Genomic DNA, 23528 nt, shown 5'->3' with positions numbered 1-23528 from the left:
CACCCCCACCAAAGTGATTTTCAAAATTATATGATTTCTCAGATTCTACAGCTTTTTTTTTCAAACAAGGACAGCCATAAACTTTCAGCATCTCTCTAAGTAACTCTTGGACATCACCTCTGAAAATTTAGTGTTAAAGGCTACAAAGGCTGTAATTTTTCTTTATGTCCAAAGCATAGAAACTGTAAATTGCTGACAGGCAATTTAGGGATGCCACACCTCTAATCCTGTGTCTGGTTATGGGCCACTCACTTCAAAATTTTATGTAAACTGCAGACAGGCAGTCTAGCTCTCCCTTCATTTCTGAACATAGATGTTGATGTCCAGAGCAGAAAATTAATGCTGTTCAACATACAGTCACAAGACTCGAGAGAGGAGGAGGCCAGAAAACACAGAGTGAAGAAGGAAGGATCCCAATTGTGTGGTCACACCAGTTTACTAATCCAGCCACAGGAATTGTGACCAGTCATGTGACAGGGGAAAAAATACTCCTTCAATGGCAGCTTTCAATTGATCCGACTAATAGTTACATTACAACAGAATAAAGACCAGACTGAAAAACTGGACCATGTTCTTTTTCTCATTCTTCTAGATCTTCCCTTTCCTGCAGATCTTTCTTCATGTGCAGGTTTCCCAGTCATCAGTACTAATTGAGTAGTAAATGGTAAGTTTTACATATCCAAATTCTCTAAATTATCCCAAAGTAGTTAAACTATTTATTCTGATAATGTTCACAGATAAATTTCCATATACTGACTATGTAATCAAGAGAAAGCAAATAGAACATGGTTCATGAAAGGCAGGAAATACATTCATGTAGCCAACTGCATATAATACATGGTTGCAAAATATTGACATATTTTTGGGGTAACTTATGCAATAATGTGTGAGAAATCAGGTCCATGAGAAATACAGAAATTTGCCTCTTGTGTTAGTGATAACTTTGTTTCAATACATTAAAGAATTGTATTTCACTTTGGCAAATCCACATGATCTATTTGTGGCATTTCTTATTCCTCACAGCGACAAAGAATAAGTTCAAGTTCTTCACAGGTGCCACAATATAACACTTCATTAATCTTCTCACTTTTTATTGTTGGTAGACAGTAATTGCTCCCTGCCCTTTAAATTACAAAGGAAGGAAAAAGTCTATTAGACAAATAAATGCAGAATTAAATGTACAGTATTATTGCCACAACAGCCACACTTCTGTTGTGACATTTAAAAATATATTATCCATTCACATGGGAGAGACCTAATACCACTCTACTAGACTCCAGGGACTCCTGCTGAAATTCATTTTCCAGATACATATGCCTCTTACAAATGAAGGGGGAAATAATCCACCCAGGTTTGAACTTCTGTTTGTTGCATAATACTCCTTAATGGCTAACTTGCAGAAAACTTATCTATTTACTCATTTTTAGCCAAAATATTCTTTGTTGCATTCTGCTGAATGTTGGAAGTGGATGTTGCACTACGCTTAGCACAGCAAACTTCTTAACCCACCATGGTCCTGTCCAAGCCTCAACAGGAGAGCAGCACCTCAGTGGAGCTGAAGCTGGCAGCTGATCACAGCACATCCCTCCTCAAATCTGTTCTGGGAAGACCAGCAGGATCCCATCCTAGCCCCACAGCCTCTCATGGCACTAGAACCACATAGCCAGCAGCTATGACAACTTTCACCAAAATCTAAAATATGCTGCATTTCCTCACACCTAAATGGTCCCAAGAGTTTCCAACACTCTGTTTAAGACATTAGTCATCCAGAAAATTACCAGAACAAGCAGCAAGTTAGGACAAAACACCAGGCTCTCATCTAAGCTTACTGCAGTATAAATGTGACTAAAATTAATGTTTGATTTTCCAATAATCCATGTATTCAAAAATATATCTGAATATGGTGAAGTGCCAGGTCCTGCACTTGGGTGACAATAATCCCATGGATGGCTACAGGCTTGGGGCAGAGTAGCTCAACGTCTGCTCAGTGGCAGGGACTTGGGGGTGCTGCTTGACAGCTGCTGAACATGATGAGCCAGGTGTGCTCAGGTGTCCAGGAAAGTCAATGGCATCCTGGCCTATATCAGGAATAGTGTGGGCGGCAGGAACAGGGCAATGATCCCTGTACTCGATACCAGTGAGGCCACACCTCTAATCCTGTGTCTGGTTATGTGCCACTCACTTCAAAAGGAACGTGCTGGAGCAAGTCCAAGAAAGGGCATAAGTCTCATGAGGAGCAGCTGAGGGAAATGGGGTTATTTATTCTGAGAAGACTCTCTACAACTGCCTGAAGGAGCTTGAAGGGAAGCAGAGGTCAGTCTCTTCTGCCCTGTCTCAAATGAAAGGACAAGAGGAAGTAACCCTGAGTTATATCAGGGGAGGTTCCAAGAAGATTTTCTTAAAAATCACTGAAAAAGTGTTTAGACATTGGAATAAGTTGCCCAAAGAGGTGGTGGAATTACTACCTCAAGTGTTCAAGAGGCATCTGGATGTGGCACTTGGGGATATGGTGTTGGGGTGATTATGGTGGTGCTGGGTTGACAGTTGGACTAGATGACCTTGAAGGTCTCTTCCAACCTTGATCACTCTGTGATATCAAAAGCATTCTACAAGATAAACAGGAAGATATTACAATTATTTTCCATAAGCCTCTGTTCTTTGATTTACTTCTGGTTTGGTTTTAATTTAGTCCTAATTAATAAAAATATTTTGAAACCAGTAAATTCTAAAATTATACTGTCTTTTTTCATTAGTTCCATCTGGCAGCATAGTCACTTAACTTCACATACATATTTATGTGAATTTACAGATCACAAAGTTAAATAATTCTAAATAATTATTGTCTATTGCCAAATACAAAACCCAAAACCAGTTTCAATCAGGTCATGTTGAAAAGTATAACACATAAAATGGAAAGATAAGCAAACAGTGCAGAGATCCTGAAGGAATATGACTTAACTGTCTCTTCATTCTCCCGCCTCAACACTGCTCCACAAACCCCAGTGGGAGTTGCCATATGAGACATATTCTTGATTCCTGTTTTCAATTGCTGATAACCCTGGTAACCTTGCTGGAGAACCCTCTGCATTCCTGCCCAAGAGCTGAGCTCCCTTCCAGCTGCGCCCTCTGCATCACACATCCCCCAAGAACTGAACAGAGGTGCAAGCGCACACACGGCACCAGGCTTGGAAAGGTAACATTTAACTCTGCATCAGGAGCAAAGAGGCTTGCTGCTGCACATGCTAGTGAGTCAGAAGGTGAGACAAAGGCAGAGGGAAGGAGAGAGATGGTAAGGGGCAGCTCTGCAAACGCATAAAAATCCACCACAAAAAACAGTCTCAACTTTTAGCTGAGTTTTTAATGTATGAATAGGTACCTGCAAGTAGGTTTTGGTTTATTAAATTTGATTCCTTTCAAAGCACCTCCTAAAAAATTATTTGGATTCTTTTTTGTTTAAAGAGACAGGAAATATTTTTCTGAACCTGTCAGATAGAGTTCACTTAAATGCTTTGATATATATGTGCACAAGTGCAAAAGGGAAAAGATCATATTCTCATACAAGAAATTGAACTGGTTCAAAGTTTTTCCAAAGACCTTAAGCAATTGTTATTAGGTTTTTGAAATAAAAAGTAAAAAAAAAAATTAAAATGGCAATTTCAAGTTTAGCAGCAAGATTCCTAATGCAGTACCTACTTCTGCTATAAAATTCATCTATTCTCCTCAATAATACTTTGTAAATATAAGGTAGCCTTGCTAAACTAATGAATCACAATATTTAAACATTTTGTTATGGATACTCTTATCATCACAAATTCATTTGGTCAAAAAAGCAGTTGAAATGGGCTTATCTATGCAAAATCATATTTAATAATAATTATGCCAGTGCAGTGATAATTCCCTTCAGTTTTAGATTTCAGCTAACAGGATAAGTATTAATATCATCTGAGTATCTGAATCAGTACTGAATTTCAAACCTATCAGGAGCTCTGATTGCAAGGACAAATTAATTTTTTACTACATCTTTTACATGTTGTTCCCTCTATGGAGCAGTTGTGTATGTATCTAATGGCAGAAACAGCACCCCACATCTTCAGAACATCCAAGGATTGAAGAAAATAGCTTGAGAGTGCTGAGTGACAAAATGAAAATCTAAAGAATAAAAGTAGCTCTTCAATTAATTTTTCCCCATGACAATTTTAGTCAGAGCCCAACATGGACCAAAAAAACCCCAGAAACAAACAAACAAACAAAAAACCTAAAACAAAACAAACCACAACAACTACACCACCTCCAAAAAAACCACCAAAAAAAACCCCACACACAATTGGACAGCATGCACCAATCACTTCCCAGCTGCAGAAATACCAGTTCTAAACCTCTCTGTAGTGATTCTGAAGTAATGATTTATAGTATGCAGTAAATGAAACTTCCATTCTATGCCTTGACTATGCTGGGACAATTGAGGTTTACAATAAAGCTAGTGATTTCAGATTTATTAAGCACTGAAATCCTTTACTACATTTCCATTAGATACATATTTTTTTTTATTTCTAGTTAGCCTATTTTTGTTGGACTAACTTACGTCTGGCATTACACTTTTCAAGGGGTCTCAGTTTTCAAAAAAACAGTCTTTAATATCTCTCACATATAGAATGTTGCAATGAAAACTCTGGGTTTGAATCTGGAATTCAGGTTTGGCCACAGGACAGAAGTCTTGTCCTTTTTAAAATTTGTCCTCTGATGTCATCAGAAAAGGATCAAGTAGTTGGCAGGCACGCACCTGAGGAATTTCTCTGGGATAAGGAAAACTTCCCCAGGTAATCTGGTAGCAAATTGACCATAACAAAGAATACCTCCAGACTTCATCCATTTTAGGCTGCTACATGACACAAACACGGCTCTCATCAGAATTCATGAAATGGTGGTCTTGGGAACTTGTTCTCATTTATTTCTTACCATGTCTCCCTGTAATAAACAAGGCAAATCATTTTGCTCTTCTCCTCTGGCTTTTAGTTCTGGAATAACCTGGAAGGACCCAGAAGTGGGGCCAGTCTTTTAGGCAATGCAGGTTTCAGGTTTCTTGTCATTTCCAGACTGATCCACATTTGTTGACAATAAAGTAAATTAGAGAGAGAGGAAACAAGGCATTTATGAGTCAGAAAATGGGTCATACATGAAAACAGCTTGAAGTTATTAACACCTAAAGCTGCCATTTAAAAATTATTAAAAAGCTGGTACTATCTATACAATATTTTAAATTTCCTTGAAAAGGTAGTCTTTGTCCTAAGTAATAGTCTTAAATGCTTTTGAAAAAAAAACAAGGGGCAGAGGGGGGCTTACAGATAACCTTTCATATTTGCTTATGTACTGATTTTTGTACCAAATGCATCCCTCTCTCTGAAGAGTAAGATCTTCACTGTTTTGCTGAAATAAAAGCAGTAAAATCCCTCATCTCAAATAACATACAAAATGAACTGAAGGTCATATCCGAGAGTTCATAACAAAAGTATATGAACTCCTTGATTCTGTGCAGTCATCCCTTATCTACCTATAGAATAAATAAATGTAAGGTAGCTGAACATACAATTCCTTATAAGGACTGAAGTGGAAATATATTGATGTTCTATTCTTTCTGAGAAGTATGCTGGGTATGTGTGTTTAGCAAGCTTGTAAACAATTTTTTTTCCATTTCAGATACTTACTTTAGTAATGCCATTGCTAGTTTCCAAACCCATACTCACTGACTGAGCACCTACTCAATGCAGCCTCATGTCCCCTTTCTTAGTGAAGCCTGCTATGGAAACAGTCCTGTCAATTTTTCACATGTGATTTCCAGTTCATTGTTACAGATGGGCACTTTACAGACACCAGTAAATGTTCACAGAGGTCCTGTATGGTAAAAGAGCAGTGCCTTCGTTTCACACATTAGGACATTAGGCAGAGAGGAGAGATCTATGCACACAAATTTAGTTCTGGCATGTTTCAGCTTTAGGAAGTCTGTTGTTATGAACTCACAACTTTATTTTCTCTATGCATATGAGAACTACCAAGGCTTTAAGGAATTAAAATAATCAGAATCCAGTCAGTCTTTGTGAGTGTCATTTTTTTCAGGAGTGATGGAAGCTCACATGTACAGCACCAACACTGGCCACCTTGGACCTTTGATGAAATCAACAGCCAGGCTAATCCATTACCTTCTGGCTAAATCTGTAACAGACAGCAACAAAATGCAAGAGTTGCAGATATCTGTTGGGAGGGATTGTTCTGCATGGGCCAGCTCCATACTCCCTGTGAGCCTTTTTATTTCTCCATGCTTTCCTAACACACACTTGCCCTGTTTCAGTCGTGTTTACAGCCCATTCCCAGTTCAAGTCACATTGCCAGAGAATGTTTAAATTCCACTATTATCTCCAGTTCTGACTTCTTCTGGAGTTTCTTCTTCAGCTTTTTCAGATCTGGAGGTTCTCCTTCATCTTACTTTTGCAGTTCATCTCAAACTCAACCAGGAACATCATCTATTTTCTACTACTAGAGCATGCCCTCCTCTCACAGCTCACTACAGCCTGCTACAGCACCTCACCAGAGATTCAAAGTTTCTACCTCACCAGACGCATCAGATTTCTGCACTGGCCCCATCCCGTTCTTTATTGAGAACACCTTTATTTTCTCCTCAGCCCATCTTCCCATGTTGCAATCTCAGTTTTTTTTACTGCATTTTGCTGATGTGAGTTTTGCCAAACACAGAAGAAAGGCACTAAAAGCACAAGAGAGACAAATTTTCTCAATCCCAGTGATGGGCTGCACAGATGAATTATAAGGTGGATGGAAAATAACTGCTAGTCTCGACAGACTTTTATCAGCAGTTGAAATTTGGCAAGCTTGCAGTAGCATTCATGGGCAATCAATACTGAGGTGAATATCTCTCTAACAATAGAGATGAAGGGAGAAACTGCATCCCCAGCAAGTTAATGACAGATACCAGGCTGGGGGACAGTGAACATGCAGAGTGGAGGATTTACTGCAGAGTAAAGCTCCCAGTAAGGTGGACCTCAACAGGCTGGAGAAATGGCCCAGCAGGAATCTCATGAATTTCAGCACTGGAAAATGCAGAGCAATGCACCTGGAATAGAATAACCCCCTGCAGAAACACGGCAAGAGTTGGGCTGTACTAATATGAACATCTACAGGAGGCTGAGAGCAGAGGTAGTTCCCCTGTCCTTGGCAGCTGCTAAATTGCTTCCAATCTGGGGTTTTCAAGCTGCAGCCAGCCTTTGGCAAACTGGAGCAAGTCCAGGGACAGCCACAAAGATGAGGAGGCATCTGGAACAAATAGCTTATGAGGAGATGCTGAGGGAACTGGATTTGTTCAATTTTCCAAAGAGAAGGCTAAGCAGGATTTATTGCTGTCCTCAACAGTATAATAGGATTCTTTAAAGGAAACAGAGCCAGACTCTTCTTGGAGCACACCATGAAAGGATGAGATGCATCCGACACATCTCTGGGAGAAGAATATTCTAATTATATATTAGTAAAAATTTTTTCACAGTGAGAGCGGTTCATCAGTGTTACAGATTGCCCTGGGTGGATGTGGAGCCTCCATTCCTGGGTACCCACAAAGCACAACTGGATCAGGGCCTGACAAACCTCATCTAGCTCTGAAGTGAGCTCTGCTTTGAGCAAGATGTTGACCAGATGATCTTCAAACTTTCTTGTCATTTCTAACTCAACATTACTCTGTGATTCTCTCCTCTCCGTAAACTGCCCCTGCCCACAGTAATATTTGCATTTGAAATGTCATGCAGCCATGCAATGAAGCAACTTCACACATTTTGTCAGAGAAGGATGTGCTTGCAATCAGGTCAATATGCAGTCATTGAGAAAGGATGGAACATGTATGGTAGATAAAATTTCACATAATTTAGCTATCAAATGCAAACAAATTTCCATAGTGAATAGTGAGGTGTTTCAAGAGTTTGTAGCTTAAATTTGAGCAAAATTTCTGGGGAAAAATTAAAGAAAATAACCCTGATTTGACAGCATTTCCCCACTACCAAATACCAGGTGTATGTATACCTATAATACAATGGTGTCTAGGATGTTCAGTGAAAAGTTTACAGAGTTTTTTCCCATGATTATAGCAAAATTTTCTTTTCCCTTCATCATATTTAGAAATTTGAACCATTTTTCTCAAAATGCATTTTTAAAAAAATTTACCTGAGACAATCATTTAATATGTAAAATATAAACCAAAACTTAATAATATAAGTAAGCAAAAAAAAAAAGAGGAACCTAGTCAGAGATAACAATAAACAGTGTTACTAGAAGAACTACCAATAAGATAAAGTTGAGTTTCATTCTGGGATGTTTAAAATTTCTCTGTAAAATCAGATTTACTTCACTTCATTTGGCTTTTATTATGGCTTAAATCAAGGGAAAAATAGTAACAGTTTACAGAGGTGCAACCTGCTTTAAAAATATTTGACTCCGTAAAATGGCATACATCTAGTAGATATTCTTGCATCTTAGCTGATTCTGATATTATTGCCACTAAAAATTCAGCTACATTATTTTATATGGTTTTCTATCCCACCACCTTTCTCCATGAGCATAATTAGAATACTCTCACCACTTCCAGGGTTTGCATGCTTTATCTCTAATTGATATTCCTGTAGATTAAAATTAGGATTATATTTCTCATAGCATGGCAAGAATAAACTAACATACTTTTCAACCCATAAATTCTAAATAATCCAAACCACAAAAAGGTATTGCAAGGCAATAAATCTGCTACAGAGGCTCATGTGTTGGCAACATACATATTTTTCCTTGCTTGTGGTTATCAATATGGCTGAAGGAGAAGTATCATTTTACTGCAGCATGGAAGCAAACAGACAAAGCTGTCCTTTGACATATTAGTTCCCCAAAGGCAACTAGATTTGCTGTGCACTCTCAAACAGAGTATTCTTTGCCATGGCTACAGTGTCCTGAAGACAAGGATTCTGTTATACGTAATTTGAAACTGGGATCTCGCTGTCAAGTCCAGTTGTAAATAATAATGAAAGCAGGGAACACTTATTTGAATTAATTTATTTTAGACACCGATTGATTCAAGTTATTCAGTAATAACTAGATACTGCTTAATCAAGATGGCTCAGCAAACTAAATGCTTAAGAATGTTTACTGGCTTTATAAACTGAAAACAGAGATGACAGGGTATTATGTGGCATTTTATTTTTGCCATAGATCAGGTTTTATAGCACTTTTCTTCAACAGTAAAATTAAATTACAATTTTTTAGAGTTAGCACCTTCCAAACTTCCATCTGTTTACAGAAGATCTTGAAGAAGGAAAAAGAGTAAGTTTCTAAACACGAGAATATGTCAAGAGCTGGAATGCGCAAAGCTCTACCTGGGGATAGATGTGGAGCCAACTGAGAACTTATAGGTCAGGATTAAAGGGAGGACAGGGACAGGTGACATTATAGTGGAGGTCTGATACAGGCCACCTTATCAAGAAGGTCCAGAGGAGGACCATAAGGATGATCAGAGGAATGGAGCACCCCTCATCTGAAGAGAGGCTTAGAGCACTGGGGCTGTTCAACCTGGGGAGGAGACCTTATAGCAACATACCAGTTCCTAAAGGGGGCCTGCAAGAAAGCCAGAGAGGAACTTTCAGAAGGGAATGTAGTGACAGGACAAGGGGGAATGACCTTAAACTGAAAGAGGGTCAGTTTAGACTGGATATACTATTGTTTGCGATGAGAGTGGTGAGGCACTGGAACCGGTTGCCCATAGAAGTTGCAAATGCTTCATTCCTGGAAGTGTTCAAGGCAAGGTTGGATGGAGCTCTGAGCAACCTGGCCTAGTGAAAGGTGTCCCTGACCATGCCAGGTGACTTGGAACTAGTCTTCGCTTTCAACCCAAACTTTCATGATTCTTTGATCTTTCACGGATTTTTTAAATTAGTAGATCTTATATCACAAGCCTGAATTACATTTAAGAGAAAAGAGAAAAGTAAAAGGGAAATAGAAAGTAGTAGGTATTACATATTCCAATTGTAGCAGAACTATATGCAAAATCTCTAGTGATGTTTATTTGGAAACCTATTATGAGTTTCCCTGCCTTGTGATTTAAGATTTGGGGCCTAAATCTTACGCCACATTTTCTACTACAGCTGCTGCTTTCTGCACAGAATCTTCCTAATGATTTTTATTTATCATGAACTGAGCCATTTCCTCTGTTGCAGTAAATTTCCCTCCCTTCTTCTTCTAGCTTTGATGTCCCCTTTGTAGTATCCTAGAAAGTTTTATATAGCCATCTTTTAGCAGCAGAAATCCGTACTGAAGTAGGCTACAGTGATCAAAGTGCTGTTTCAGCATGATAGCAAGTACTAAAAGGGGGAGAAAAGACTGGAAGTAGCAATGAAATTTGCACTGGACATTTGCACTGCAGATAGGTGAGAAACTGGAAAAAATCTTCAATGGAAGAATACAGGTTTTCTCTCTATAACCAGTTAAAAGTAGTTTATTTAATCAGATAGTATGATCAAGGTGAAAAAGCCCCACACTTCTTACTCAAATGGTTCATGCATGCAAATGCATGGACATTAAATGCAGTCTGGTGCTGCCTTGATGCTCATTGGTTTGTCATCCTCAGAGAGATGGAGAACCTCAAGGTTCTCCCCTGTAGCATTCAAAAGTTACCTTGTGCTGATTCTGCTGCCTGGCTCCTGGGGAGGTCAGTTCTGGCAGCTGACAGCATGGTGGGACAGCAGCAGGTGGAACCAGAACGTGACACATCCCACCCGTGCCATCTGACGTGAGGGGAACCGAACCCTTGAAGAGTTGTAGACAGCCCAGTGGATGTGAGATGGTTGCATGCACGGCTGTTCACTGTTAGTCACCAACTGCTTTTTTTAAGAAGTCCTCTTTGTTAAACTCAACTTTTAGCCTTTACTGCTATTTTTCACTTTTACCAATGGTTTCCATGCAGCAAGACATCTTTTCTTATTTCTTATTTATATAGGTGCTGGCTGCTGTGTCGTAGTTAAGACTGCAATGGTTGGAAAACCACTGCAATTGTTATGTATATGCATTATATAGGATTTTCATTTAGGACAGTCATATTTAAGCTCTGTCTTCTGAGGACTACATTCCCTTTTTCTAGTAAAGGGTTAAAATAAAACATCTAGATCCTCCTGAATCCAATGTTGCTATCAATCTCTTATCAAGGAAAAATGTTATCCTGCAGATTTATGATCTTCTTGTCTCTAACAGGTATCACTCACTCTTTCATAGTCTTGCACAAGAATATCTTGAGTGAGATGAAGTAAGAAGCCTCCCAGCAACTGGAATCTGAGCTTGGCAGAAAAGTAGAAATGCCTTGCCTTGCCCAGTATCAGATTGATCAGGGTTCCTAATGAGCTGTGGTAAATTATAATCTTTTGCAAGTCACTGGAAAGGCCACTCAGGCTCAGATGTGACTTGTCTCTGTACAGCAAATTTTACGAACAGTCCCTGCAATTAATGCAATGAAAACAGCACTTCAAGTGAGAATGCTGAAGGACAGCATCTCTGCTCTAATCTCTGTTGTGATGCCTTAATAGATAATAGAAAACTCCCTGCAGACAGGCCAAGGAGCTCATGATTCACTTCAGTGTTTCATTGTCAAAAATATTAAATCAAAAATTTCCAAAATCTCAATTTTTAAGGAAATGTGGATGCACTTCAGTTGTCGGACTATTCTCTTGCGGTTTTTTGGAGCAATGCCTTAGATTTGGTCAGCCTATCTTGTTGGTTTAATAAAAAATGCTGGCATCTGATGTTCACTTTGCAATTGCTGAAGGAACTCATGCCAGCAACTAATGCTTTCCATATCAGAGCAGATATGACCAGCAGTGTTTGTTGTTTCAATAGCCTCAGAGCAAGAGTGATCAAGGCCAGTGACACAGAGTCAATTCCCACCTCCCTCTCAATGGGCATAATGCAGTGTCTATGTGAAGAAATATTATAGAGCATGACTGTTTTGGTTCTTTATAGGAGGTGTATGGATGGGATTAATTTCACGTAACTGAATAGCTCTGGGTATCCATTTTCATCCAGTAGCTATCTGGAATAGAATATATATTATCTTACATATTATCTTATATATATATATATATATTATGATAATAATATCTATTATCATCTTACATAATATAGGAAGATAAACTTGCCTTTTTTGAACCTAATGCCCTTGGTCTACTTTAATCAGGTAGCCTAGAAAGAGACAATCTGTGTTCCCAGTGTCTCTTTCTCTCTGTGTCTCAGAGTAAGAAGGGGGTCCATGTGCAGGTTTGATGCTGTTGTCAATGCCATTTGAGGTGTTCCAGGTGGTGACTCTCACTGACACACAGCTCCTACTCCAAAAACTATAGTTACCCAGCAGGTCTTGTGTCATATTTGCTAGACCCATCTGACCTTCTGGCCTCTCAAACAGCAGTAGATGCCTGAGGAATGGAAAGATGAATACAGACCTAGGTGTCTACATTTGATCAGATGAACCCCATTGAATGGTCTATCTGAACAACCATGGGTTTAGACACAAATTTCAAGTCCTGTTGGGAAGGGCTTGATTTATGAAGCACTTCCTACATCTGTGGTTTATGCATAAAATATAACCTGCTGCAGAAATGAAGTTTTCTTCAATGAAAAGGGAGAACAAGTGAGATCCATCTCCCTGCCTTGGCAGAAAGGAGGGTAATGAGGAGCCATAAAAACTCTTTTACCCCTTTCCATCACTGTCTGCCCTTATTCAGGGGCACAAGGAGTCACAGATCAGATGTTCTCCTCAACAACGTGGATTGGTGATTTTATCGTGCAAGCACACTTGCAGCATGAGCCACATCAGCACATGCTCCAAGAAGGGCTGCAGAAACACTGAAGCTGGTTTGTACAAGTCCTTCACAATTGTCATATATGAGCATCTCAGAACACTTAATGGGCTTATCTTTACAACATTTCCATGAGATAAGAAGCTATCCATGATATGACTCCATGTTTTTCTGTTTCTTTTATTAAAGTCATCTATTGCTGCAAAATTGTCAAAGATACCAGCACAAGGCCTGAAAACAGGAACACTCCAATTGTTCAAGAAATTGCCTGAACACTTGAACTGTTCAAGAGAGGACCTCTGAGCAGATTGACATTTTAGAGAAAAAAAAAAAAGAAAAAAAGAAAAGCAAAACACTACATTACATCATACTCCATGTTATGAAATACTTTACACTACATCTTTACAAAAAAAAAAGAAAAGAAAAATCATCTTTGAACTTTGTATTCATTTCAACACTTTTCGTTTTAAAATTTGGAAAAAATCTTTATCTAAAACTCAACATGAACAGCTAGAAAAATTCATAATGAATCAGACACATTTAACAAAGTTTATGCATTTGTAACTATTTTTTTTGGATGGATGGATTTACAAACTACAACAGAAGAAGGATCCATCTACATTTGTAATCTTTCTCAGTTTTAGCAAGAATTAAAATTAAAGCTGTGATGATATTGATTGGAACATCAGATTTGATTGCAGTATGATAATTGTGGCTAATGCTAAACAAATACTTTATTATATTAATCTAAACATAGAGCCTGAAGATACCAACTAGCCATTAAAAGTGAGGGAGCAATTAATCTGTTATTCTGTTTGCACACTGATTTGCCCAGCCTCTGTCCCTCACTACAGACTGACAGACAGTTCTCATCAGTGAGATGGAAGGTGCAGGTTTTTTTGGTTTTGTTTTTTTTTGGCCAAATTTGGAACCAGCACCAAAGACAGGCTACAAAGGGCCTTAAGTATGTGCATAATTTTACTTCAGATCTGAGGAGTGCAGACTCAGTGGGATAACACAATATCACACACTGGCAGAGCAAAAAGGATGTTCCGCTGTTGCTTGTAGGAATCTACAAGCTACTGAAAATTAGCTATTGAAAGCCTCGATTTTTCCCTGTGAGTGGATCAAAACTTGCTGAAAAGTGAGAGGAAATATGCAGAAATAACCTGAACTCAAATGCAATAAGAAAATTCAGTTAAGAACAAAAGAAACATTTCCATTAATTTACTGTTATAGTGATGAGTACAAGACTTTCCTGTAATAATTATCAACCACTAGTCAGCATTTAATAATTAAAAAAAACCACTAAAAGTTATCAATAGAATTTTAAAAAAATTAAATTTGACATTGTCCAATAAGAAAATGATATTTTAGTCTGGCTACCTAAAAAAACAGCCACAAGATCAGACAGAAAAGAGGTCTATGTATAGACAGCACATTTTTAAGTTAATTAAGCCCTTTTTTCTCCACTTCTCAAATTCTGATGCCTCATGGTTTAGAGATACCAGAAGGGACATTTATTAAATTTTTAAAAATAATTCTTTTTATGTATTTTAATGTTCTTCAGCTAGATATAGAAGCCTACCATTATCTCACAACAAGGAACTAACTCTTTTGGAAAAAGAGTCACTATTTGAAAGACAAAATATAACTTCAGAATTAGCAGACATATAGTTATACACCTATTAATACATATCTGTCTACAGGCAGTATGATTTTGAACACTTACTAACAAAATCAAGAGACATTAAAAGTTTTCCTTATCACACACAGTAATTTTTAGGTTTGTGACTGAAGATTTTTAATATTTTGTCCAAGTATCAAACAGAATATCATCTCAGCTCCAACCTATAATGTTTATTTATTGTCCAAGATATCACTGAATGCAACACTTGCATGTCAAAATCAGAGTAGAAAAGGGTGATACAATTCAAATATTTCTGCCCTAAAAAGTCAAATAGCACAATTCAGTTAAACAGAAAGGTAAATGAGAATTGCAGAGGAGACTTACTGGGTCCTAGGTTACATAACTTTTCATAGAATCAGGCAGCCATATAACAAACTAATCATGATTCATTATTACTTTTTTTAGGTCTTCTGTTTTAAGATTTTTTGCATTTATCACTCCTACTGGTAGGTTGTTCCAGAAACTCTCTATTTTGGTAGTTAGACATCTTTCAATCTCCAGCATCAGTTTATTTTTTGCCAAATTACACTGCCCTATGCTTTCTTTTCTCCCATAACCCAGGTGAAGCCAACAAATAAAGCAAATTGGAAGATTTTAAAAGAACTTATTATTAAACCCAACAGCTAGACATTTAAATATTTCCTAGGCAGTGAACACCTATTCAAATTATTTTTGACAGACTACTGGTGATTGGACTCATGCCAAAACACAAGACCTAATGTCTAATGTTGTGAGGGTGAAAACTTTGTAAATATGACCTCACAACAATGAAAAGCAAAAAAGGCAAAGTTTTTTATTAATTTAATTTGAACAGTACCATGCCTGTTAACAAAAGGTAATCATAGCAAGCACTCTGAAACACATTTCTTATTACCACATAAGATGCGTTCCACAGAGTTATGGCTGGAAGGGGCCATTAAATCATTTGTATAACACTGTATGCAGATAAACCTTCCGGCATATCCAAGATCATAAATTCACCTAATTACTGCTGCATTAAGCCTCAGCAATTTCAAAGGGCTAATACACATCCCCAAGGGTGACGCACAACCTTGATCAGAAATGTTAGGAAAAGGAGAATACAGCACTGATCTAACACGTTTGCTCAAGCAGTTAAACTAAAAAAGTACCTTAATTTTATTTTGAATGGTCTCATATCAATTCACTGCTTAAAAATTAAAAGAACACTATTTCCATAGCAACTTCTATGTCTAGGTGATTCATAGGTTTGAATCCTCCTGCAGTACAATACCTGACTATAGAACATTTTCTGCCTGTGTGCTTCAACTTCACAAACTCACTACTCCCCTGTTTACATACGTAAGGTTGCTTACACGTTTCACCATACGTTTGCATGGGACACTCATGTAAAAAAAGTTTTTTAATTGAACACAAAGTGCAGTTTAACTTTCAAGTCACTGGTAATCATTCAAGATCACTATGCTCTGATATGTACTCATTCTTCCAGGAAGTATTGAATTTGGTTGCATTAAAAATAATTTTATTTGAATCAATTCAGTTTATAGATCATTGTATTGGACAATTTAACATAACCATTAGATATCATTTCACCAGTCTTTATTCTACCTGCTCCCCAAAACTGCCCAATCTGTTGCAAAAAAAAAAAAAAGTGCATTTTTTTTTTCTGGGACCAGATTTTACTACCCGACTCTTAGTCAGGCTGAGCTAGACTTCAGAACATACGTTGCTGTTCATGGCAACATGTTCTATTGTGCAAATAAGTCTAGCAGAGTCTGGCCCTCAACATGGAAAAAATTACTTGCTTTTGTTTTTTCACTTTTGTTTTTTACACTTCTAACAAACTCACCTGTATCTTCCAAATCAATAGAAAATGAGAATTCAGAAAAAAAAAAATCTAACTGTTCAGTTTGATTCAGTGAAGCCCAGTAGAATAAACTGTTGCAAAACTATGCTATAAACACTACACAGAACATTAACAGCGTGGGTATAGGTATGTATGATGACGGGGGGTTTTTTAGAAGCCATAATTCTATCAATTTCTGCCACTTACTTCAAGAAAATATATATTTTTTTTCACAATTGACAATAAATATTTAAACCACAGAAACTTATTTCCCCCTTCCAGCGATACTTTTGTCTTTCTATTCCAGACCAAAAAGAGAAAACATGAACCAACCTCCTATTGAGGGACAAAAATATTAAAAACCCCGCTGAACGACCCTATATTTTGAACAGCAGCATGCCAGGTTTACAGTTAATATATATCATCCTCCAATGAAAATTGCATCTTAATATGCACACAGCTGTTTGGATAGCTCAGAAAGGTAGTTACTGACTGAAATACTGTCACTGAGTCAACTCTAACACTTTGATTAGGAAGAATATAGTGCTTCTGAACAACTTCCTATGTAAGCCACTTCTCACACTGCAAAGGAAGACAGAGGAAAAAAATAATCTTACTACCCGCTAAGAGCTGAAAAAACAACCACTCACACTGAAAAATGTGTGATAGTGGAAGTCTTTTTAGTATACTTCAGACAGTATTATAATACATTACAACACTGAGGTCATTTGCCATTCTTTAATCAATTATGATTTCATGTTTTCCCAGGAAATATTTATACTCATTATCTGCTGGGGTTTTTTACAAGGTTTTCAAAATTTACAGCTTACAGTCACAGTAGGCTGTGAATTACAGCTTGTTTTATTCTACACAATTTCTTATGGTCTAGAGATCATCGATGATTCAGTTAATGCTTCTTTACACAAAAAGCAAATATTAGGGCATAACAGATTTCTACATTCTAATTTTCTCAGATCATCTCCTTAAATAAGAAATAAAAATTTCTGTAGCATTTACCTGTAGAAGGCTGGAGGAGCAGCTTCCCTCATCCCAAAGCTGCCCTGATCATTTTCAAGGTAATAGGGTACCTGTTGACTGTGATGATGGATGAAGGGCGACAGCTGGGGTGCTGTTTGCAAGAACACCACTGGGCTTGGTGGGACACTGTTCAGGGAGTGAAATCCTGCCAGACTGCTGGACCCAAAAGATTCCGACGTAGGGGCATAGCTGAGCGTAGTAGAGCTGTAGACGGGAGCCGTAGTACCAAAGTCATAGGTGGCTCCTTCTGGGTAGTTAAAAACTCCTGTCTTGTTGGTCTCCACGTACATGTCGCTGAGAGATCTTTCCAGGGGAATCTTCAGCTGAGGTCTGCTCAGTGTCTCCAGTTCAGTGCCTTGAATCTGGTGCAGCAGGGTAACTCCAGAGGTTTTGGTGTGAAGGGTCATGGTCAGTACTAATGGCAGTGAGCAAGGAACATATCTGCTTTTACTGTCAACAGTGAGATCGGCAGCTGGCAGTCCACCTAAAAAAAATACCAGAACCTATTCTGAAGCTCAGCAGAAATCATAACAAAGCAGCACTACACAGGTATTCTTCTAATCTCAGCAAGGAGGAGGATACAAACAAATGCAGAGTGAGCACTCAAAACGCACATTCTCTCTCTCTTCTTCCCTCCCTCTCCCTCTAACTTTTAGGAACTCCTCATCTGCGCTAATATGCATTACAAGGTGCTGGCTGCGAGCCAGGAGCCCTTGCCTTGTGCCGACGTTGGTTTAAACATCACTTCAGAAACAATTAGTTCTGGAGTTATACCAAAGAATTGTCCGTCTAAATGTTACTTCATTCTTACTGATCGTTTAATTTTTCACTTCAGGGTACAGTGCTTTGCAGCAACTAACGGGAAAGAACACTTAAATCCACCCAGGAAGACTAGTCCAATGGTCAGTCAGATTACTGCCTTTTATTCCTCAGCAGGCTCCAATCTATCTGTGCTTATCTCTCCTCCTGTTTGATTCATTTGCATGTTTGCTAGAAATATGTAATGTGTACATTGTACTGACCCTGGGCAGGACTGTGCTGTAACCGAGATAGGGAAAGCAGAATGTGTGTGTGTGTGTGTGTGTGTGTGTGTGTGTGTGTGTGTGTGTGTGTGTGTGTGTGCAAGCACGCGTCTGAGTGTCTGTCTCTCTGTGTCTGGGTGTCTGGGTGTGTAGGGAGCAAGCCCCAGTCAATAAAGCTAGCTAATATAATTAAAGTGTACACAATACCTATGCAGAAGAGAAGATTTATAATATACTTTCATCAGCAACAGCAACTTGCAATTACTAGAGTACTACAATAACATTAAAAAGCAAGGAAAAGCTTTAGACTAGCCTGGGAAATTATGCTTCTTTCTTTTTATGCTGTAAAATGATGAAATAATTATAATTCACGTTTTGCCACAGCTAGATGGTTATTTGATTGCATGATATATAAATTGAAGATAGTCTTCCTAGTCTTGTGAACAAAATCCTAGCAAACTTGAATTTTGAAATCAGACTAAAAAATTAAGTAATCTAAAATAATCAAACGGGATCGTCTCAAAAAACAAACTGACACGCCTCTCAAAGTTATATTTAGAAAGGAAAAAAAGGAAAAGAGAGAACATAATGAAAAGGTGTGGCATGCATGCTTCTTCTTGCAATCTCATTCCATATAATTTTAACTTCGCACAAACCAGTTCTCCTGAGTGAGCTAAATGAAAACCTGCAGAAACTGTTTCAAGCTCTCCAGCTTTATTGCTGTGGTCTGTGGTTCAGTCAATGAAATAGACTTATGTCAACTCTAAATGCATTAATATATGTGCTCCAGCTAGTGTGCTTTGGATACTAGCAAAGCCTATGCTATACTTAAACAACTCCACAGTTATTTGGCTCAACCTTCAAAAAACCCAAGAAACTGAAAATGCAGGTCATTAGAAGTGTCAGGAAAAGTTTACTAAAACCAGTTTTATTTTAGAAATAATACAGTGCTTTTAGAACTTCTACTAAAATAGCCAAAGTTTTTCATATTTGCAAGAATATGCTGAAGCAATATATTTTTTACCTTTGCAGGCACAGAGACATCAGCACACGCATAACTATGTACTTGATATATTTCCTCACCCACCCAGCCACCCTCCCTACCCTGTTCAAATTTCAGATTGTAGACTTTGATCAAAGAGATAAGCTTGTTTAAATAACACTGGACTAAACATGTTCTCAGTTAAAAAAATAATAATCAGACGACCATACCCAGCAGTTCAGAAAGTCTTCGAAGAGTTATGCTGAAAGTATGCCAGACAGTGTGAGAGAAAAAAAAAAGTGTGTGTGCATGTTCTTTTAGAGTGGGCGACCGTGCATCTGCAGAGACTCACAGAACAGCAAGGAAGCACAGCTCTCAGCAGCCAGGCTGCAGGGCTGCACAGGCTGAAATGAATGGCAGCTACAAGTTTGAGCCAGTCACCCTTACACATTTTGTGCTTTGAAATACATGGAAAAGGCATCATCTCTTATTAAGCTGCATAATCTGAGAATTAATTTGAATCTACCTGCCATAAAAAGTATCCACTTCTACAGTGTGCTACAAAATGGACTTTGAATTTTTTATCTAAAGTATTATCCAATATGTAGGCTCTGTTAAAACTAATATATTGACATGAAATAAATTGTTCCAGTGTAATAGCTATGCAGAAGATGGAAAACAGAAGTGAGCAAACAAAGAGTTGACTCCTGAGTGTGCTCTGTGTTCTTACATGCAATTTTTAAGAACCTCATTAATTATTTCTGGGAGGTAGTGCATTTCCAGGGAGCCAAATATTTAAAATTTCCATCACACGTAAACAGCATTAACATACTGTAGGGTTAACTTGAACCACCATCACTTCTGCTGTGTCCCATATAAATTAGGGACCCTATGAGCAACTCTCCACAAGCCACAGTCCTCCCACTGAAGGGGCTCAGCAATAGAAAGCTGCAGTATCCATGCAGCACACAGCCTTGTACACATCTTGAGAGGAAAAAAAGTGAGTGCCACAAAAAAGATCTTGGGGATTGGCTGAGAACCTCTGTGACAGCATCCTGTAATGTCTGACTTACTCTTCCGGTAGAAGAAAAGCAAGAGAGCAAGAAAGGGCAAGGGTGAGGTGAGGGGCATGTCAAGCCAAATCCCATGAAGAAGCTGAATTTTTTATTTTTGTACACTGAAAAAAAAAAATCAGGCTCTGATTCTGCTTATTTTATGTGGGATTTTTAAATATAAACAAACTATGAAATGCAAAAAGTTATTAGAGGGTTGTTTTCTTTCTTGTCCTACATGGTAAAAAAGACTGTTTTCTCCAAATTAACAAACACTGCTACTTCACCCTGCTTTAGAGCTGGCATTAGGTGCACCCGCCTGTGGACTTACCTCTCAAAAAAATGAGATCTAGGTTTTCTAAAACCTGATATTTGTGCTTAAAGGTCAGAATTTACCTCACCACTCACTTTAATCTGATCTATTACATGTCAGATTTTACATGCTCTAGAATATGAAAATATTAGAGTATGGGAATGGGTACAGGATCTAGCAATGATATTTAGTGCTCTTTAGCAAAATGTTTATGCAAAGACTTGCTTTTTCTAAATCCCACACCATGTATGCCTTTACAACTATGCAGATCTCATACAGAAGGACTTGCCTCATTCACTCTGGGTTTTTTGTTTTAAATTACATGTAGTAACAAGAGAGAGTAAATAAAAACATGAATTGGCTGCAGCACCTTCCTTTCCAGTGCTAGACAGATGTGTTCAAAATGAGGAAATCTACATTCTCAGATGTAGTAATTTCTTGATTATTATGTATTCAGCTGCAGCCAAGCTGTCCTATGTATTTATTTCACATTAATGAAAGTCTAATATTGTTTTGGAGTTGCTGAACACATATTATAGGGGATACATAGATATATAAAAATAGAGAGGAGTTGGTTCTACAAAATTTGAAGGTTTGCTTACTTGAGATCAGGTATAGATTGGGGATTTTACTATATTTCTGAAGTTTGGGAAATATACAAATGAAATTTGGCTTTGATCCATCCAGATTTATGCCTGCACAGGAAGGAAAGAAAACAGCATTTAATGAATACAGAAGTAGGAGGGACTAGTCCACTGTGACTGAGAAGCACTACAGATGTGTTAGCAAAGAAGGTCAAAGTAGAAACTGCATCTTCATATAGAGGGATTTTTAAAGAGAATTAGCTGGGATGAAACAGTGAGGACTCAGGCACTACACTTTTCATGGAAATGAGAAATTAATCGTTTGGATAAATGAAAGTGACTGATTAAATCCTGTGTTATTCTTTCAAAAATTTCAGCCTGTTTTCCTTTTCTAGATAGGCTGGAGCTCCAGTGCTCAACTCAGATTTTCCAAAGTAGGGAATTACTCTGATTGCATTAACAAAATATCAAATGCAGATACATTAAAACTAAATCACATTTCTGCTGCTCTGTGATTAAACTAGCATCATTTACAACTGAAAAATATTTAGGTACATTTCTAAAGGCAATTTCTACTTATTTTGATTGATGAATAGTTTGCATCCAATTATTTTTTTTTTGTTTTAATTTGTTGACAAAAGACAACCATGATCAGATTAAGTTAGCAGACTATGCATACTTCAGTTGGCTCAACTGGATCATCGCTCCAACACTTCTAAACTGGGACATAGCTTAAAAAAAAACCCAAAAGTAGCCTTCTTCCACTGATGGCAAGTATTGTGGAAACAATGAAGTGATCTCAGAAACAGACAAAAGAAAACAGATAATTTAAAAATTTAGAAGATATTATTTTATCTTCTCCAAATAACTGGAAGGAAGTTTGAGGATTTGCAGTGCCATTAATATCAGTGCCATAATAATTTTCTACAGACTACAAGTCCTGAAAGGCAGTCAGAGAATGGTAACAAAGTTAATTTTATAGGAATAAAAAAATCTAAAGGAAAAAGAAATAGCCTGAACATATTTTTGCATTTTGGACAAGATAAGACAGAAGTTTGAGGGAAAAGGAGAGAAACCAAAAATTACTATACTATAGTATGCAAAAGTATGTACTCAAAGAATATACATATGTTTCTATGTACAAATTAAATATACAAATATACACAAAGGCTATTAAATTTATAGGACAATTTAAAGACAGAAAAGCCCCATTCTATAACAGGCATTTTTCAGCACTAGTTTTAGTAAGTACTGCAACAAAAAATGGTAAACTCAGAGCACATACTATAAATTTTCCATAAACCTGCTGACAGTGAAAGACCATAAACTTTGTCGCTTTGGTTCCACAGCTATAAAGATAGAAGGTTTTTTTTAGCTGCTGCAATTAAAGAAGAATCTATTGTACATAACAGGAGGAACATTATGTTTTTCCAAGATTCCACAGTAACATTACAGAGAAATTATGTTGTGTTTAGTCCAGTGAGGAAACTCCTCAAGACAGACAGCTGGAGAACAGCACCATCTACCCCACTGCCTTATAAATCTTCTCTGGGGAAAGAAAAAATACAAAAACTCAAAGCTCTTGATACCACTAGGCAAATGAGGCATGCTTAAAAATTCCTTAGGCTCTAAGGAGAGATAAGTGTTTCACGCTGTTAGTGGAAGTTCTGAACATTTATAAGTTGGTACAAAGATGTATATTTCTTTTTTCCCCTACTCCCAAAAAACTCACTAGAACTAGCCATGGCCCCAAAAGGCTAGACCTAAGATTTCTAACACTAAATTTTTGGGTTAGGTTAGTTTCCCTGTTAAAAGGGGAGCTTCTGCTTTCACATGTCAAATATAAGTAGAGGCTTTGAAAAGAAATTGGTCAAAATAGTTCTTATTGCAAATGGGGAACTGTTGAATACAATTGTTCCACATATATGTTTATTAATTTACAGCATTTAAATATGTCTTCAATTTTACCTGTAATTTGTATGGAAGACCTATTACATACTCTGAAATTATCTGTCCAAACAGAAGAAATATTATGCTAGGATGTTACCACATTTTTTCAGTTAAGTGTTCTGATATTTTACATGTTAAGACTTTGTTTACATCTATTTATGATACTAGAAGATTTTAGTCATCTAGCTGGAAATTTTGTGTGT

At 37.6% G+C, this 23528-nt stretch overlaps 1 protein-coding gene across 2 annotated transcripts in view; it reads right to left on the bottom strand.

Moving 5' to 3' along the window:
* The window catches only part of ESR1 (estrogen receptor 1), a 182188-nt gene that overhangs the window by 90329 nt on the left and 68331 nt on the right, over nt 1-23528 (bottom strand). For both annotated transcript variants that reach the window (XM_085576600.1, XM_021540602.3), the window contains exon 2: nt 17402-17906. In XM_085576600.1, coding sequence (XP_085432726.1) covers nt 17402-17829 — 428 coding nt within the window. In that variant the 5' untranslated portion in view covers nt 17830-17906. The remainder of the gene's footprint in view (nt 1-17401; nt 17907-23528) is intronic.

This window comes from Lonchura striata, chromosome 3, assembly GCF_050655825.1.
Source record: "Lonchura striata isolate lonStrDom1 chromosome 3, ASM5065582v1, whole genome shotgun sequence".
Classification (NCBI taxonomy): Eukaryota; Metazoa; Chordata; class Aves; order Passeriformes; family Estrildidae; genus Lonchura; species Lonchura striata.
Note: the sequence above shows the minus strand (reverse complement) of the source record. Positions and strands in the feature narration are given on the sequence as shown.